Raw genomic sequence first — 19,659 nt, 5'->3', positions numbered from 1 at the left:
TGGCTAGTTTTGACCCTCGGACTCTCCTGGTGTTGAGGTCCCAGAGAACCCTGGACTGAGGCAGGAAGTCGCGTGGTCCAAGTCGTTCCCCCCTCTGTGCCGGTAATCCCTAAAAGAGAAGAGGAAATGCTTAATGCCGGGTCAGTCCTCTGCTCGACAGAATAAGGCCTCCCTAAATCTGCCCTGCAATTCCTCACCGTGGACCCCTGCCAGAGAGCAAGGCATCCTGGGTAATCGGCACATGCAGATGGATTACCTTATGGAATGGTCTGAAAGCTGGAAACTATTCACAGAACAATTCACAGTTTAAGCATGTTCATATTTGTTCATATAGCTCAGAAATTGCAATGCGTAATCACATTATGTAAATAGTATTAGTCATAAACGTTGTTGCCTTGGCTCAGTCTAAAATAACTTTCAAAGGAGCAACTATTAGGTGGACAGCTTAGTGAAAAAGAACGTTTAAAAAGATTCACTCTAGTTTCATGTCTCTTTCATGTTGAAGACACTCGCTCTACAAAAAGGGAGATGAAAAGGATTTGTGGAGGGCCTCTGCGAATTGAGTTCTTAGGCAATGCAAGCCAAGCATACATAGTCTGGACATTAAAACCAATTAAAACTCACACACTCAGGAAATGTTGTGAAATGTCAACATCTTAATAGCGCCGAATCAGTAATGTTTAATGAACTTTGAAAATGTTAAAAATGTTTGACTGTAAATATCCTCAACAGGTTAATCTGTCGGCCTCTCTGTGTTATTCATTCCTTTGTACGGGTGCAGTGGCACTAGGTAATGTAGTAACGCCACTGCTCGTAAATCTCCCCCTCCGTTTAGAGACAGTCGTTAATACAGACCTGTGTAACAGCACCAAATGGTAATGGTTTCCATAAGCTAGGCCCTGGAATTGTGTAAATCAGATTCTCAAGAGAGCTGGGGGTGAAGGCTGTAGCTAGCATTGCACACTGTCAATCCTCTGGAGCTAAGTCTTTGTGTGTGGAGCTGGAATAACAGTCCCTCTCGGGTTTCACACACTAGTTTCTGCTCAAAACCAGAGAAGATGACAGAGTAATTAGCGTGGTTTTGGGAGAAATATTATTTGTTTAGATCTGGGTGTTTAGTTTGGGGTAATATTCTGTCCAACCATTTTATTATCTGGCCTTGTACATCAATCTAAAACATGTTGTTCTGAGGGGTTCAAGCCACAATTGAACTGTGAAGAGTTAGGCTTGGCCAGTGAATAAGAGAGGACAGTAGACACTGACCCACCCACCCTCTCGCTACCAGACTAGACTGTCCAGACTGAGATCCAATGTCTCTGAATAAAAATGACTGAAGGACATGACCCTGTTGGAAAACAGAGGCCTACACTAACACTGGACTCAGGGATTCATATTTCGGAGGACTGAGCACCGGGCCCTCCAGAGCTGCCGCCTAGCTACTCTGCAGACATTAAAACAAATACACTGTGGGGTTACACAAACAGGCCTGTCACAGGGCACCCAGTCAGTGAATGTGTGAAATGTAGCACGCTGTTGTGCCATTTTCCCCAGAAGAAAGGGGAAAGGGAGTTTGTTTTATTGAGAAACCTGACTCCCCTTATACTGCATGTCTTTGTTTGACTTTCTATGAATCAGGAAGAGTTTTTGATGGGCGGGCCGCAACGGGTGAAGGCTGATTTTCTGCAGCCATGCTGTTTGGATATACTGTATATCAGAAGGCTAATGGAGGGTATATTACTGTAATTACTGTAGGACATGGAGGGTATATTACTGTTGTGCATGGAGGGTATATTCATGTACTTACTGTCGAACATGGAGTGTATATTACTGTAATTACTGTAGAACATGTTGGGTATATTACTGCAGGACATGGAGGGTATATTGCTGTAATTACTGTAGAACATGGAGGATATTTTACTGTAATTACTGTAGGACATGGAGGGTATTATGGTAATTACTGTAGGACATGTTGGGTATATTACTGTAGGACATGGAGGGTATATTACTGTAGGACATGGAGGGTATATTACTGTAATTAGCAGTGGCTTCTTCCTTGCTGAGCGACCTTTGAGGTTATGTCGATATAGGACTTGTTTTACTGTGGATATAGATACTTTTGTACCTGTTTCCTCCGGCATCTTCACAAGATCATTTGCTGTTGTTCTGGGATTGATTTGCACTTTTCGCACCAAAGTACGTTCATCTCTAGGAGACAGAATGCGTCTCCTTCCTGAGCGGTATGACGGCTGCGTGGTCCCATGGTGTTTATACTTGTATATGGGTGTGGTTCTCAATCAGAGGCAGCTGTCTATCGTTGTCTCTGATTGAGAACCATACTTAGGTAGCCTTTTCCCACCTGTGTTTTGTGGGTAGTTGTTTTCTGTCTTTGCATCTGTACCAGACAGGACTGTTTCATTTCGTTCATTCTCTTTGTTATTTTGTTTAGTGTTCTGTTTTAATAAATTAACATGAACACTTACCACGCTGCGCTTTGGTCCGATGATTCCTCATCTTCAGACGACGAACGTTACAGAACTACCCACCACCAACGGACCAAGCAGAGTGGTATGGAGGAGCAGAGGGTTCAGGACTCCTGGGCTTGGGAGGAGATATTGGACGGTAAGGGACCCTGGAGACAGGCTGGGGAATATCACTGCCCAAAAGAAGAACTGGCGGCGGCGAAAGCTGAGCGCGGCGATATGAGGCAAGGCAGCGCAGCAGGCACGAGAGGGGGGGGGGGGGGGGGGGGGGGGGGGGGCACACGGTGAGATAAGCAGAGTCAGGCGATAGACCTGAGCCAACTCTCCATGCTTACCGAAAGCAGCGTGATACCGGTCAGGCACCATGTTATGCGGTTAAGCGCACGGTGTCTCCAGTGTGCGCTCATAGCCCGGAGTGCTATATGCCAGCCCCCCGCAAGTGCCATGCGAGAGTGGGCATCCAACCAGGGCGGATTGTGCCAGCTCAGCGCGTTTGGTCTCCGGTGCGCCGTTTCGGCCCAGGGTATCCTGCGCCGGCTCTGCGTACTGTGTCTCCGGGGCGCTGGGAGGGTGCAGTTCGTCCTATGTCTGCGCTCCGCCCGTGCCGGGCGAAAGTGGGCATTGAGCCTAAGGTAGAGGTGTGAGTGTTAAGCACCAGATCTCCAGTGCTCCCCCACAGCCCGGGTTCGACCTGTGCCTGCACTCTGGAGGGGCCGGGCTAAAGTGGGCTTTCAGCCTGGAGGAGTGGTGCCAAGGCTGCGCACCAGGGCTCCAGTGCTCCCCCACAGCCCGGTTCATCCGGTGCCTCCTCTACGCACCAGGCCTCCTGTAGGTCTCCCCAGCCTGGTGGGCCCTGTGGCAGCCCCACGCACCAGGCTGTCTCTGCGTCTCCTCCCTCCAGAGTCGCTCTCCAGTCCGGACCCTCCAGCGATGCCCTCCTGTCCGGAGCCGCCAGAGTCGCCCTCCTGTCCGGAGCCGCCAGAGTCGCCCTCCTGTCCGGAGCCGCCAGAGTCGCCCTCCTGTCCGGAGCCGCCAGAGTCGCCCTCCTGTCCGGAGCCGCCAGAGTCGCCCTCCTGTCCGGAGCCGCCAGAGTCGCCCTCCTGTCCAGAGCCGCCAGAGTCGCCCTTCTGTCCGGAGCCGCAAGAGTCGCCCTCCTGTCGGGAGCTGCCAGAGTTGCCTTCCTGTCCAAAGTCGCCCTCCTGTCCAGAGTCGCCCTCCTGTCCGGAGCCGCCAGAGTCGCCCTCCTGTCCGGAGCCGCCAGGGTCGCCCTCCTGTCCGGAGCCGCCAGAGTCGCCCTCCTGTCCGGAGCCGCCAGAGTCGCCCTCCTGTCCGGAGCCGCCAGAGTCGCCCTCCTGTCCGGAGCCGCCAGAGTCGCCCTCCTGTCCAGAGCCGCCAGAGTCGCCCTTCTGTCCGGAGCCGCAAGAGTCGCCCTCCTGTCGGGAGCTGCCAGAGTTGCCTTCCTGTCCAAAGTCGCCCTCCTGTCCAGAGTCGCCCTCCTGTCCGGAGCCGCCAGAGTCGCCCTCCTGTCCGGAGCCGCCAGGGTCGCCCTCCTGTCCGGAGCCGCCAGAGTCGCCCTCCTGTCCAGAGTCGCCCTCCTGTCCGGAGCTGCCAGAGTCGCCCCCCTGTCCGGGGCCTGCTGCGAGGGTCCCCAGTCTGGGGTCGGCGGCGAGGGTCCCCGCTCCAGAGGCGCCACCTAAGTGGGCCAAGCCTAAGGTGGAGCGGGGTCCACGTCCCGCACCAGAGCCGCCACCACGGATAGATGCCCACCCAGACCCTCCCCTATAGGTTTAGGTTTTGCGGCCGGAGTCCGCACCTTTCGGGGGGGGGTGGGTGTGGGGTACTGTCACGCCCTGACCTTAGAGATCCTTTTTATGTCTCTATTTTGGTTTGGTCAGGGCGTGAGTTGGGGTGGGCATTCTATGTTTTATGTTCTATGTTTTCTATTTCTGTGTGTTTGGCCGGGTGTGGTTCTCAATCAGAGGCAGCTGTCTATCGTTGTCTCTGATTGAGAACCATACTTAGGTAGCCTTTTCCCACCTGTGTTTTGTGGGTAGTTGTTTTGTGTCTGTACCAGACAGGACTGTTTCGTTTCGTTTATTCTCTTTGTTATTTTGTTTAGTGTTCTGTTTTAATAAATTAACAGGAACACTTACCACGCTGTGCTTTGGTCCGATGATTCCTCATCTTCAGACGACGAACGTTACACTCCCCCTCTTTCTCTTTCCTCTTCCTCTCATTTCCTATATTCTCTTCTCTTCCTCTCTCTTGCTATCATCTTCCTCTCTCCTCTTCCTCTTTCCTCTTCCTCTCATAACCTATTTTCTCTTCCTCTATCTTCCTCTCTTCTTCCTCTCTCCTCATCCTCTTTCTCTCCTTTCTTCTCTTCCTCTCCTCTTCTTCTCTACTTTTCCTCTCCTCTCTTCTCCCCTTCCTCTCTCCTCTTTCTCCCTTCTTTCCCTCTCTTCCTCCAATCCCCTCCTCTCTTCTATTCCCCACACCTTTTCACCTCTTCCTCTCCCTTCCTCCCCTCCTCTCCTCTCTTTTGGAGGCCCAGTACTGTAAGAGTGCTTAACCATGTATTCTTTGAGATCAAACTGTCCTGCCGCCGGCTTCAAAGAACTGCCAGCTCTGAACATGCCGGTCATGTGTTGGAGTTGGAGGGAGGAGCAGGGGAGAGCGTGGTGTAAGCAGAATACCATCCAGCAACTCAGGTTACCAGTTCGTCAGATACAACCATCCAGCACTGCACAAAAAGAGCCAACAGGATGCTGTCTTCATTTTCTTCTATTTGCATTTAAAATATATTCTCAGTCCAAATGGCTGAATTCAGACGTTGGCTCCAAATCAATGCATGTGGCACCCGCAGGTGGTCCAAGACTGTTCTTGGCTCGCTCTTTTCACAAGCATCAGATTTTTCTTTAGCACAGGCCAGCCAGGCCAATATTAGCACATATAGCCACTGAGAATAGATCAGTCACTTATCAGTTTTGACAAGTTGGCATTGGTTTACCCAGTCCTACCTGATGTAACGTCTGATTCTTGCATCTCTGATGAACGGCTCCTCAGAATATATCCACATCTTGAAGTGGTTTCATGACGTTCAGTATGGCCGATCTGTTTAGCATTGACTCATCATTGTTAGTCCATCACTCTGTGTCTCCTGGAGTGAGGAGGGGGGTGGCAGAACAAAGCCTTGAGCAGGACCAGTCACAGAGATGATCTGTGGTCTTCATCATCCCATGTTACTTCAGGCTGGATTCTGGTTCTGGCCTAATCCCACTACTACATCCACAGACACATTAGAGCATATTGGATCACTGCTAGAGCAGTGAATTATAAAACTGTTTTATCACTGGGAGGATGTTATTTCCCACTGACACTGATGCTATGCTAACTCTATCTGTCTGTCTGTCTCTCTCTCTCTTTCTGTAGAGGACGCCAGCACTGGGAGGGACGGAGCAGGAACAGCGGGAGACCCAGAATACCCCACTGACCTCTCAGGGAAACTGGGTAAGACACTGAGCACTGTCTCCCTCTCTCTGACGTTTATCTCTGGTTTCATCTGACCCTAGATCATTTAGAAAACAGGGCATTGTCTTAGTGATGGGTATGGTGTGGCCCAGTCTCTAGAGGGGGGGTGTAGTTCTAGTGTGTCTGGCCACAACTGGCACCACTCTGCCCTGTGTGTGCTGCCCTGGCACCCCCCCCCCCCATTATAATGCATACCATTATAAACTGATCCTGTGAAGTTTATCCTTTTTCTCAACAACACTATTTCGTAAACAACCCTTTCTTTGATGGCAGTCCGACCACGCTTCACACAGCCAGCCAAGATGAGGAAGCGCGTGATCGCCCGGCCGGTGGGCAGCTCAGTACGGCTGAAGTGCACGGCCAGCGGGAACCCTCGTCCGGACATCGTGTGGCTGAAGGACAACAAGCCGCTGACCCCTGAGGAGGTGGGCGAGGGCCGTAAGAAGAAGTGGACCCTGAGTCTGAAGAATCTGACCCCTGAGAACAGCGGGAAGTACACCTGCCATGTCTCCAACCGGGCTGGAGAGATCAACGCCACATACAAAGTGGAAGTCATCCGTAAGTTTGGTCACTTACTTACAGTATAGATGTATTGTTTTTTGGTTGATTTATAAGCTTGGGTCATTGTTGAAGTTTGATTAGCATTGAGGGTAAGGGGGATACCTATTCAGTTGTACAACTGAATGCCTTCAACTGAAATGTGTCTTCTGCTTTTAACCCAACCCCTCTGAATCAGAGAGGTGCGGGGGGCTGCCTCAATCGACATCCACATCTTCAGCGCCCGGGGAACAGTGGGTTAACTGCCTTGCTCAGGGGCAGAATGACAGATTTTTACCTTGTCAGCTCGGGGATTCGATCCAGCAACCTTTCGGTTACTGGCCCAACACTCTAACCACTAGGCTACCGTCTAGGGTTAGAGTAGGGTATTAATACAGGGGGTTGAGTTTGAAGGTTGGGTACTAACTCTAGTTTACTGGTCAGATTGGTTTATAGTTGAGTTTTGAGGATGGGGTTTGGGTTTAGGTAGGTAATGGTTGGTTGAGTGTTGTGAGGTTGGGTTAATCCTGGCCTGATGTGGTATGGTGAGCCTCAGCCTCCCTCTCTCTCTCCTCTTGACCATCTGCTTAGCATTATATCCCAGCTGTGTGCTGACTACAAAAACACATGTTTCTACCAAACCCAGAAGCGGAGAGGAGGAAGCGAATAAAACTTGTGCTTGCTTGTGTCAAATGTGGCATTTTCTCCCTCAACCTCAGCCTATTCTAGCCGCAGCACAGAGAACGAGAGGAAAGCGCTGAACATGACAATAACTTTTCTGTTAATTTGAATAGTATGAATACGCTCTATACATTTTTTTCCCGTTATAGAGCGGACAAATTCCAAGCCTATCCTGACCGGCACCCATCCGGTGAACACCACGGTGGACTACGGCGGTACCACCTCATTCCAGTGTAAGGTCCGCAGTGACGTCAAGCCGGTGATTCAGTGGCTGAAGAGGGTGGAGCCGGGGGACGAGAACAAGTACAACTCTACCATCGAGGTGGGCGACCATGGCTTCGTGGTGCTGCCCACGGGAGAGGTATGGTCCAGGCCAGACGGCTCCTACCTCAACAAGCTGCTCATCACCCGGGCCAAGGAGGAGGACGCTGGGATGTACATCTGTCTGGGTGCCAACACCATGGGTTACAGCTTCCGCAGTGCTTACCTCACTGTCCTGCCAGGTGAGTGGAACACCCTGTTACAACTATTTAACACCGTGCTTAACCATAACATCCGGTTACAACCATATTATAACACCCTGTTTAACCATAACACCCTGTTACAACTATATTATAACACCCTGTTTAACCATAACACCCTGTTACAACTATATAACACCGTGCTTAACCATAACATCCAGTTACAACCATATTATAACACCCTGTTTAACCATAACACCCTGTTACAACCATATTATAACGCCCTGTTTAACCATAACACCATGTTACCACCATATTATAACACCCTGTTTAACCATAACACCATGTTACCACCATATTATAACACCCTGTTTACCCAAAACACCATATTACCACCATATTATAACACCCTGTTTAACCATAACACCATGTTACCACCATATTATAACACCCTGTTTAACCATAACACCATGTTACCACCATATTATAACACCCTGTTTACCCATAACACCATGTTACCACCATATTATAACACCCTGTTTAACCATAACACCATGTTACCACCATATTATAACACCCTGTTTACCCATAACACCATGTTACCACCATATTATAACACCCTGTTTAACCATAACACCATGTTACCACCATATTATAACACCCTGTTTAACCATAACGCCCTGTTACCACCATATTATAACACCCTGTTTACCCATAACACCATGTTACAACCATATTATAACACCCTGTTTAACCATAACACCATGTTACCACCATATTGTAACACCCTGTTTAACCATAACACCATGTTACCACCATATTATAACACCCTGTTTAACCATAACACCCTGTTACAACTATATAACACTGTGCTTAACCATAACACCCTGTTACAACCATATTATAACACCCTGTTTAACCATAACACCCTGTTACAACTATATAACACCCTGTTTAACCATAACACCCTGTTACAACTATAGTATAACACCCTGTTTAACCATAACACCCTGTTACAACTATAGTATAACACCCTGTTTAACCATAACACCCTGTTACAACTATATAACACCCTGTTTAACCATAACACCCTGTTACAACTATATAACACCCTGTTTAACCATAACACCCTGTTACAACTATAGTATAACACCCTGTTTAACCATAACACCCTGTTACAACTATAGTATAACACCCTGTTTAACCATAACACCCTGTTACAACTATATAACACCCTGTTTAACCATAACACCCTGTTACAACAACCATATTATAACACCCTGTTTACACATAACACCATGTTACCACCATATTATAACACCCTGTTTAACCATAACACCCTGTTTAACCATAACACCCTGTTTAACCATAACACCCTGTTACAACTATATAACACTGTGCTTAACCATAACACCCTGTTACAACCATATTATAACACCCTGTTTAACCATAACACCCTGTTACAACTATATAACACCCGGTTTAACCATAACACCCTGTTACAACTATAGTATAACACCCTGTTTAACCATAACACCCTGTTACAACTATAGTATAACACCCTGTTTAACCATAACACCCTGTTACAACTATATAACACCCTGTTTAACCATAACACCCTGTTACAACCATATTATAACACCCTGTTTAACCATAACACCCTGTTACAACTATATAACACCCTGTTTAACTATAACACCCTGTTACAACCATATTATAACACCCTGTTTAACCATAACACCCTGTTACAACCATATTAGAACACCCTGTTTACCCATAACACCATGTTACAACCATATTATAACACCCTGTTTAACCATAACACCATGTTACCACCATATTATAACACCCTGTTTAACCATAACACCCAGTTACAACCATATTATAACACCCTGTTTAACCATAACACCATGTTACAACCATATTATAACACCCTGTTTAAACATAACACCATGTTACAACCATATTATAACACCCTTTTAACCATAACACCATGTTACAACCATATTATAACACCCTGTTTAACCATAACACCATGTTACCACCATATTGTAACACCCTGTTTAACCATAACACCATGTTACCACCATATTATAACACCCTGTTTACCCATAACACCATGTTACCACCATATTATAACACCCTATTTACCCATAACACCATGTTACCACCATATTATAACACCCTGTTTACCCATAACACCATGTTACCACCATATTATAACACCCTGTTTACCCATAACACCCTGTTACCACCATATTATAACATCCTGTTTACCCATAACTCCCTGTTACAACCATGTAACATCCTGTCACATTCGCAACCAAACAACATGTGATGCACCCATCATCCACAACTGTTAAACTGAAGTTGTTTTAATAATGGTTATATTTTCTACTGTATGTATTCTCCATCAGGTTTTAATAGGGACTTTTGACCAAGCTGCTCATAACTCCCCATATTTCCTCTTCTCTCCCCTCCAGACCCAAAGCCTCACCACACTCCCATCCCCACAGCTACCTCCCCCAGCCTGCCCTGGCCTGTGATCATCGGCCTCCCAGCCGGGTTGGTGTTCATCCTGGGTACTGTCCTGCTGTGGTTCTGTCAGTCCAAACGCCACTGCTCCTCTGGAGGTGTGGTCACCACCCAGGCCCTGACCGCCTCACAGCGCCCGCCCCCCCGGGTACCAACCTGCCCACCCAGCGGGGACAAAGACTGCCTGAGCTACTACATGACCCAGCAGCAGCAGCTCCTCCTGGCCCAGGGAGGCAGCGGTCTGGCGGTCCCTAAAGTCTACCCAAAGATCTACACAGACATCCACACACACACCCACTCACACATGGATGGGAAAGTGCACCAACACCAGCATATCCACTACCAATGTTAGCTGCCACTGTCCCGACAGGCCCTCATGTCTGCAGTGTTGGGTCAGCTCCCACCACCTCCCCTCCACATGCCCAGTCCTGCTTTCCTCCTAAAGACCCAGCCAAACAGTCTGAACTGGGATGCTGCACACAAACCCTCTTACTGCTAAATAATGTACTGTAGTGAAGGCCCTGGGGAACATGGACATAGTCAGGACAGATAGCACCCTCCATGAGGTACAGAATAAGGGACATGGAAATGCGGTTCAGGAATCCCACATGAACTAATGTGAGTCCAAATGGAGCAATGTTTCACACAGAACCCCACTCTGCAGAGAGATGGCAACATTTGTTTCTCTAGTCTGGTTCAATCTGCACAAACTCACAGTGACTGAAATTAGTGAATGTATAGAGTTAGCTCTGTCTCATTTGAGAGTCTTTACTCTGTAGGAAAATAACAGCATTTCCTGCAACACCTCTCTGGCCTTCATGTGCAGTGACTGTGGAAGGGTCTAAGAGGATTATGTATATTAGCTCCACATTTTTGTCAGATGCACAGCCTCAGCAAGCACCAAAAGGAATACGGTGCAATGTAAAATGTTCACAGATTTTATGGATTGCCGTTGGATTGAATCAGAATCCAAATGTGCCTTCACATCCTGAGAAGGTCAGAAGCAGGTCAACCAACAGAGACACAGCCAATTGAGTCAACAAAGATTGCATGTATTTTGTTTCTCAAAAAGGTTTTGTTCAAGGAAAAGGACCTGCAAAGCATTACAGTCTTTTGTCTGTTGTATGTGTACGTGAATGGAAAATTATTTATGGGTAATAGGAAATGGTATGAAATCCTGTAAAGAACGTTAGAATTCCTAAGGCCGATCATATTGTCACTATCCTAAAAAAGATCCTAGATACTGAAATATTCAGAATTACAGCAACACATACAATACTGTGTTCTTCCCGTTATTACTTGGGTTTTACAGGTCACTGACATGTGGGCGTCATGGTCAGTGGTACTGTTGGGCTGATCCAAACCGCAGGGGCACCCAATCACAAAAGGACTTGTTCAACTTTTGAATTCTCAGGTGGCCATCTTTCTTTTTGTCTCTTGTTCTTTGGGTGTGTATAGGGTATAACTCTGACCACTAAATGAAACTGTGGAATATGTCTTTGACTGCTCATGTAATGGAACCCTTTTCAAGCTTTGAGAAGAGAAACGGAAAGCTTCCCAAAAACCAAAATAGAGTATGATTGCAGCATTGTCTGTGAAAAGTGTCCTCAAACTGATTGTTCAGTTCTGTGTTTTACCCCAGTATTTGTTGTGTCAAAGCTAATGGACTGCCAGATTAAGAATTCATGCACTTATTCCAAGTATGTTGATCAAAGTAGTGTTAAAGTTAATCTATTACTTTCAGCCTTTTGGGGGGAATCTAGAATCATGGAATATCCCCTGTTGAATTGACCTACAAATTGAAATCCTAAATAATTGTCTAGACTCAAAAATATATATAAATATTTATACACAGTGCATTCTGAAAGTATTCAGACCCCTTGACTTTTTCCACAATTTGTTACATTACAGCATTTGTCTAAAAATTGATTCGTTTTTTCCCCTCAATCTACGCACAATACCCCATAATGACATAGCAAAAACAGGTTTTAAACATTATTGCACATGTATACTTTATCATTTTTTATATCACATTTACATAAGTATTCAGACTCTTTACTTTGTTGAAGCACCTTTGGCAGTGATTACAGCCTTGAATGTTCTTAGGTGTGACGCTACAAGCTTGGCACACCTGTATTTGGGGAGTTTCTCCCATTCTTCTCTGCAGATCCTCTCAAACTCTGTCAGGTTTAATGGGGAGCGTTGCTGCACAGCTATTTTCAGGTCTCTCCAGAGATGTTCAAACGGGTTCAAGTCTGGGCTCTGGCTGGCTGTGTGCTTAGGTTTGTTGCCCTGTTGGAAGCGGAACCTTCGCCCAAGGATCTCTCTGTACTTTGCTCAGTTCATCTTTCCCTCGATCCTGACTAGTCTTCCAGTCCCTGCCGCTGAAAAACATCCCCACAGCATGGTGCTGCCACCACCATGCTTCACAGTAGGGATGGTGCCAGGTCCTCCAAACGTGACACTTGGGATTCAGGCTAAAGAGTTCAATCTTGGTTTCATCAGACCAGAGAATCTTGTTTCTCATGGTCTGAGAGTCCTTTAAGTGCCTGTTGGCAAACTCCAAGCGGGCTGTCATGTGCCTTTTACTGAGGAGTGGTTTCTGTCTGGCCATTACCATAAAGGCCTGATTGGTGGAATGCTGCAGAGATGGTTGTCTTTCTGGAAGGTTATCCCATCTCCACAGAGGAACTCTGGAGCTCTGTCAGAGTGACCATCAGGTTCTTGGTCACCTCCCTGACCAAGGCCCTTCTCCCCTGTTTGCTCAGTTTTGCCAGGCGGCCATCTCTAGGAATAATCTTGGTGGTTCCAAACTTCTTCCATTTAAAAATGATGGAGGCCACTGTGTTCTTGGGGACCTTCAATGATGCAGACATTTTTTGGTACCCTTCCCCAGATCTGTGCCTTGACACAATCCTGTCTCAGAGCTCTACGGAGAATTTATTCGACCTCATGGCTTGGTTTTTGCTCTGACATATACTGTCAATTGTGGGACATTTATATAGACAGGTGTGTGCCTTTCCAAATCATGTCCAATCAATTGAATTTACCACAGGTGGACTCCGATCAAGTTGTAGAAACATCTCAAGGATGGTCAATGGAAAACGGATGCACCTTAGCTCAATTTAGAGTCTCATATCAAAGGATCTGAACACTTATGTAAATAAGGTATTTCTGTGTTTTGTTTTTAATAAATTTGCTAAAATTTCTAGAAACCTGTTTTCACTTTGTCATTATGGGTTATTGTGTGTAGATTGATGAGGGAAAAAATGTATTTAATCCATTTTAGAATAAGGCTGTAACATAACAAAATGTGGAAAAGGTCAAGGGGTTTGAATACCTTCCGAATGCATATACACAGTTCTGTGAAAAAGTCCCCCCCCCCCCTCTCTAATATTCTCTACTTTTGCATATTTTTGATACTGAATGTTATCAGATCTTCAACCAAATCCTCATGTTAGATAAAGGAAACCTGAGTGAACAAATAACACAACAATGACTTAGTTATTTCATAAACAAAGTTATGCAACACCCAATGCCCCTGTGTGAAAAAGTAATTGCCCCCTTACACTCAATAACTGGTTGTACCACCTTTAGCTGCAATGACCACAACCAAACACTTCCTGTAGTTGTTGATCAGTCTCTCACGTCACTGTGGAGGAATTCTGTCCCACTCTTCCATGCAGAACTGCTTTAACTCAGCGACATTTCTGGGTTTTCAGGCATGAACTGCTCGTTTCAAGTCCTGCGACAACATCTCAATTGGGATTAGGTCTGGACTTTGACTAGGCCATTTCAAAACTTTTTGGACATTTTCATGTAGACTTGATTGTGTGTTTTGGATCATTGTCTTGCTGCATGACCCAGCTGTGCTTCAGCTCACAGACGAATGGCCTGACATTCACCTTTAGAATTCTCTGATACAGAGCAGAATTGACTGTTCCTTATATTAAGGTACTTGCCTTACCGTCAATCCAGGCCCTGTGGCAACAAAGCATCCCAAACTATCACGCTACCACCACCATGCTTGGCTGTTGGTATAAGGTTCTTACTGTGGAATGCAGTGTTTGGTTTTCGCCAGGCATAATGGGACCCAGGTCATTCACGAAATTATACTTTTGACTCATCTGTCCATAGAACATTCTTCCAAGAGTCTTGATGATCATCCAGGGGCTTTTTGGCAAACTTGAATCAACCTTTTGGACGAGATGGGTGTCATTATATCCGGCGGAAACCTACCACAATCAAGTGTACATGAAAATGGTTTAAAAGCAACAAATTTGAAGTTTTTGAATAGCCTAGTCAAAGTCCAGACAAATTCCAATTGAGATGTCTCAGGACTTGAAACGAGCAGTTCATGCTTGAAAAACCGTCTATGTTGCTGAGTTAAACCAGTTCTGCATGGAAGAGTGGGACAGAATTCCTCCACAGCAATATGAGAGATTGATCAACAACTACAGGAAGCATTTGGTGGCAGTCATTGCAGGTAAAGGTCGCACAACCAGTTATTAAGTGTAAGGGGGCAATTCATTTTTCACACAGGTGAATTTGGGGAGGCAGGTAGCCTGCTGGTTAGAGCGTTGGGCCAGTAACCTGAAAGGTTGCTGGATCGAAACCCTGAGCTGACAAGGTAAAAATCTGTCGTTCTGCCCCTGCACAAGGCAGTTAGCCCACTGTTCCCCAGTAGGCTGTCATTGTAAATAAGAAATTGTTCTTAACTGACTTATGTAGTTAAATAAAAAAATAAAAAATTTAGTGTTGCAATACTTTGTTAAATAGATCAAATAAGTGTCCATTTTTTTGGTATTTGTAAACTCAGGTTCCCTATTAGGTTTTGAAATCTGATTCAGTATTGAAAATATGCAAAAATAGAGAAAATCAGAAAGGGGGCAAATACTTTTTATTTTTATATATATATTTATATATATATATACACACACACACACAGTATATCAAAAGTCAAAAGTTTGGACACACCTACTCATTCAAGGGTTTTTCTTCATGTTTACTATTTTCTACATTTTAAAATAATTGTGAAGACATCAAAACTATAAATAACACATATGGAATCATCTAGTAACCAATAGAGTGTTAAACAAGTCAAAATATGTTTTAGATTTTAGATTCTTCAAAGTAGCCACCCTTTGCCTTGATGACAGCTTTGCACACTCCTGGCAGTCTCAACCAGCTTCCCCTGGAATGCTTTTCCAACACTCTTGAAGGAGTTCCCACATATGCTAAGAACTTGTTGGCTGCTTTTCCTTCACTCTGCAGTCCAACTCATCCCAAACCATCTCAATTGATTTGAGGTCAGGTGACTGTGGAAACCAGGTCATCTGATGCAGCACTCCATCACTCTCCTTCTTGGTCAATTAGCCCTTACACAGCCTGGAGGTGTGTTGGGTCATTGTCCTGTTGAAAAACAAATGATAGTCGCACTAAGCACAAACCAGATGGGATGGTGTATCGCTGCAGAATGCTGCTGTGGTAGCCATGCTGGTCAAGTTGCCTTGAATTCTAAATTAATCACCAACAGTGTCACCAGCAAAGCAACATCACACCACCTCCTCCATGCTTCACGGTGGGAACCACACATGCCGAGATCATCCGTTCACCTACTCTGCGTCTCACAAAGACACGGCTGTTAGAACCAAAATCTCATATTTGGACTCATCAGACCAAAGGACATATTTCCACTCGTCTAATATCCATTTACCCCTTTTTTCTACCCAATTTTGTGGTATCCAATTGGTATTTACAGTCTTGTCTCATCGCTGCAACTCCCATACGGACTCCGGTGAGGCGACGGTCAAGAGCCATGCGTCCTCCGAAACACAACCCAACCAAGCCACACTGCTTCTTGACACAATGCCCACTTAACCCGGAAGCCAGCCGCACCAATGTGTCTGAGGAAACACCGTACACCTGGCGACCGTGTCAGAGTGCACTGTGCCCGGCCCGCCACAGGAGTTGCTAGTGCGCGATGGGACCAGGACATCCCTGCCAGCCAAACCCTTCCCTAACCCGGACGACGCTGGGCCAATTGTGCGCCTCCCCATGAGTCTCCCGGTCGCGGCAAGCTGCAAAAGAACCTGGACTCGAACCCAGAATCTCTAGTGGCACAGCTAGCACTGCGATGCAGTGCCTTAGACCACTGTGCCACACGGGAGGCCCCTTTGCTCATATTTCTTGGCCCAAGCAAGTCTCTTCTTCGTATTGGTGTCCTTTAGCAGTGGTTTCTTTGCAGCAATTTGACCATGAAGGCCTGACTCACACAGTCTCCTCTGAACAGTTGATGTTGAGATGTGTCTGTTACTTGAACTCTGTGAAGCACTCTGGGTCTTCTTTTCCTGTGGCGGTCCTCATGAGTGCCAGTTTCATCATAGCGTTTGATGGTTTTTGCAGCTGCACTTGAAGAAACTTTAAAAGTTCTTGAAATGTTCCATATTGACTGACCTTCATGTGTTAAAGTAATGATGGACTGTCATGTCTCTTTGCTTATTTGAGCTGTTCTTGCTGTAATATGGACTTGGTCTTTTACCAAATAGGGCTATCTTCTGTATACCAACAATACTTGTCACAACACAACTGATTGGCTCAAAAGCAGAAATGTACTTTTAACAAGGCACACCTGTTAGTTGAAATGCATTCCAGGTGACTACCTCATGAAGCTGGTTGAGAGAATGCCAAGAGTGTGCAAAGCTGTCATCATTTAACGGGTTGCTTCTTTGAAGAATTTCAATAATAAAATATATTTAGATTTGTTGAAAAAAATGTTGGTTACTACATGATTCCATATGTGTTATTTAATAGTTTTGATGTCTTCACTATTATTCTACAATGTAGAAAATAGTACAAATAAATAACCCTTGAATGAGTAGGTGTGTTCAAACTTTTGACTGGTACTGTATATCAATGTCTACTTTAATTTAATTTCATAAACAATAATTATATTTTTTTTCTTTGCAATTGGGCATTATGTAAAACATTTAATTAAATAGTACCTCATCAGTGGATCACATTTTGTCTTATAGTTACAGTGTAAGCTATGTAGCAAACATGTGTCAAGTGTAAAATATTTATATGTGCCATTCAGATATTCAAAACATTATTGGTAAAGTTTCTATAGGCAATCTTGTACAGTCTATTGTCTTTTAGATTCAATATGATTTTTGTCACATGGAAACATTTTAATCATTTTATCAACGTCATTAAAATGGTAGTTAATCTTTGCAATTTGTGTTTTATATGAAGCTGTGCAATGAATAGTGCTATTTATGTGTACAATTCATGCATGCATGTCAAGTGACTTGTGTTATATAAAAATAATAGAGAACATCATAAAATCAGTCATCAACAAATAGTCTAGAGGGACAGGCCACAGACAGCCAAGTGGGACAGGCCACAGACAGCCAAGAGGGACAGGCAACAGACAGTCAAGAGGGACAGGCCACAAACAGCCTAGAGGGACAGGCCACAGACAGCCTAGAGGGATATGCCACCGACAGCGTAGAGGGATATGCCACCGACAGCCAAGAGGGACAGGCCACAGACAGCCTAGAGGGACAGGCCACAGACAGCCAAGAGGGACAGGCCACAGACAGCCTAGAGGGACAGGCCACAGACAGCCAAGAGGGACAGGCCACAGACAGCCAAGAGGGATATGCCACAGACAGCCTAGAGGGACAGGCCACAGACAGCCAAGAGGGACAGGCCACAAACAGCCTAGAGGTACAGGCCACAGACAGCCTAGAGGGACAGGCCACAGACAGCCTAGAGGGATATGCCACCGACAGCCAAGAGGGACAGGCCACAGACAGCCTAGAGGGACAGGCCACAGACAGCCAAGAGGGACAGGCCACAGACAGCCAAGAGGGATATGACACAGACAGCCTAGAGGGACAGGCCACAGGCAGCCTAGAGGGACAGGCCACCAACAGCCAAGAGGGACAGGCCACAGACAGCCTAGAGGAACAGGCCACCGACAGCCAAGAGGGACAGGCCACAGACAGCCTAGAGGGACAGGCCACTGACAGCCAAGAGGGACAGGCCACAGACAGCCTAGAAGGACAGGCCACCGACAGCCAAGAGGGACAGGCCACAGACAGCCTAGAGGGACAGGCCACAGACAGCCAAGAGGGACAGGCCACAGACAGCCAAGAGGGACAGGCCACAAACAGCCTAGAGGGACAGGCCACAGACAGCCTAGAGGGACAGGCCACAGACAGCCTAGAGGGATATGCCACCGACAGCCAAGAGGGACAGGCCACAGACAGCCAAGAGGGACAGGCCACAGACAGCCAAGAGGGATATGCCACAGACAGCCTAGAGGGACAGGCCACAGACAGCCTAGAGGGACAGGCCACAGACAGCCAAGTGGGACAGGCCACAGACAGCCAAGATGGACAGGCCACAGACAGCCAAGAGGGACAGGCCACAGACAGCCAAGAGGGACAGGCCACCGACAGCCAAGAGGGACAGGCCACAGACATCCTAGAGGGACAGGCCACCGACAGCCAAGAGGGATAGGCCACAGACAGCCAAGAGGGACAGGCCACAGACAGCCTAGAGGGACAGGCCACCGACAGCCAAGAGGGACAGGCCACCGACAGCCAAGAGGGACAGGCCACAGACAGCCAAGAGGGACAGGCCACAGACAGCCAAGAGGGACAGGCCACAGACAGCCTAGAGGGACAGGCCACAGACAGCTTAGACGAAAGGGACAGGCCACAGACAGCCTGGACTAGAGGGACAGGCCACAGACAGCCAAGAGGGACAGGCCATAGACAGCCTAGAGGGACAGGCCACAAATAGCCGGAGCAGACATATAACACATATTAGGAGATTAGAAACAAATAACTCTTAAGTACACAAAATTTACACATGGGAATAGGGATCATTAAACACAAGTACATGTGCTATTTAAAATGCATGTTGCTGTTAAAAAGATAGGGACAGTCAGAGCAACTAATTTAGCTGTCTGTCAGTGTTTTTGTTCTAGATGATAGATGAACAAGTCTTGCGTGCGGACTCAGGGTTGAGAAGCTCTCAGCGGAGTGATTGAAGCAGATGACACACACCTGTGCTGTTGACAGACATCGGTGTTGAGTTCACAGCTGCTCAATGAGGATGACAGGGTGAGGAGCAGGCATCAATGAGAATTGTCTCATTCTGGAACACTCAGTGACAGTATGTAGCCTCGCTAGTTCAGCCTTCAAAACAAGACTTTTGTTGATTGACAATAAAATATACATTTTGGATAATTGTGAATGGGGGCTTTAAATCCAAATCACTAATATATTGATACTATATATTAGTGATACACTATATATTAATACTAATGGTGGACATGCTTTAATTGTAATGTTTAAGAATCAATAGTGCTGAAAAAGAGAGTGTGTGAACCCTTGTACCAGATTATTGGGCACTTGTGC

General features: G+C 46.3%; 1 protein-coding gene across 1 annotated transcript in view; it reads left to right on the top strand.

Moving 5' to 3' along the window:
• Positions 1-17,457, top strand: part of fgfrl1a (fibroblast growth factor receptor like 1a) — a 102,996-nt gene extending 85,539 nt beyond the window's left edge. The window contains exons 4-7 of the mRNA XM_055888580.1: positions 5,913-5,990; positions 6,285-6,569; positions 7,379-7,732; positions 10,174-17,457. Coding sequence (XP_055744555.1) covers positions 5,913-5,990; positions 6,285-6,569; positions 7,379-7,732; positions 10,174-10,577 — 1,121 coding nt within the window. The 3' untranslated portion in view covers positions 10,578-17,457. The remainder of the gene's footprint in view (positions 1-5,912; positions 5,991-6,284; positions 6,570-7,378; positions 7,733-10,173) is intronic.
• The last annotated feature ends 2,202 nt before the right edge of the window (positions 17,458-19,659 follow it).

Source organism: Salvelinus fontinalis, chromosome 29, assembly GCF_029448725.1.
Source record: "Salvelinus fontinalis isolate EN_2023a chromosome 29, ASM2944872v1, whole genome shotgun sequence".
In the NCBI taxonomy this organism is placed as follows: Eukaryota; Metazoa; Chordata; class Actinopteri; order Salmoniformes; family Salmonidae; genus Salvelinus; species Salvelinus fontinalis.
The sequence above is the reverse complement of the archived record's forward strand: the minus strand, read 5'-3'. Positions and strand labels throughout refer to the sequence as shown.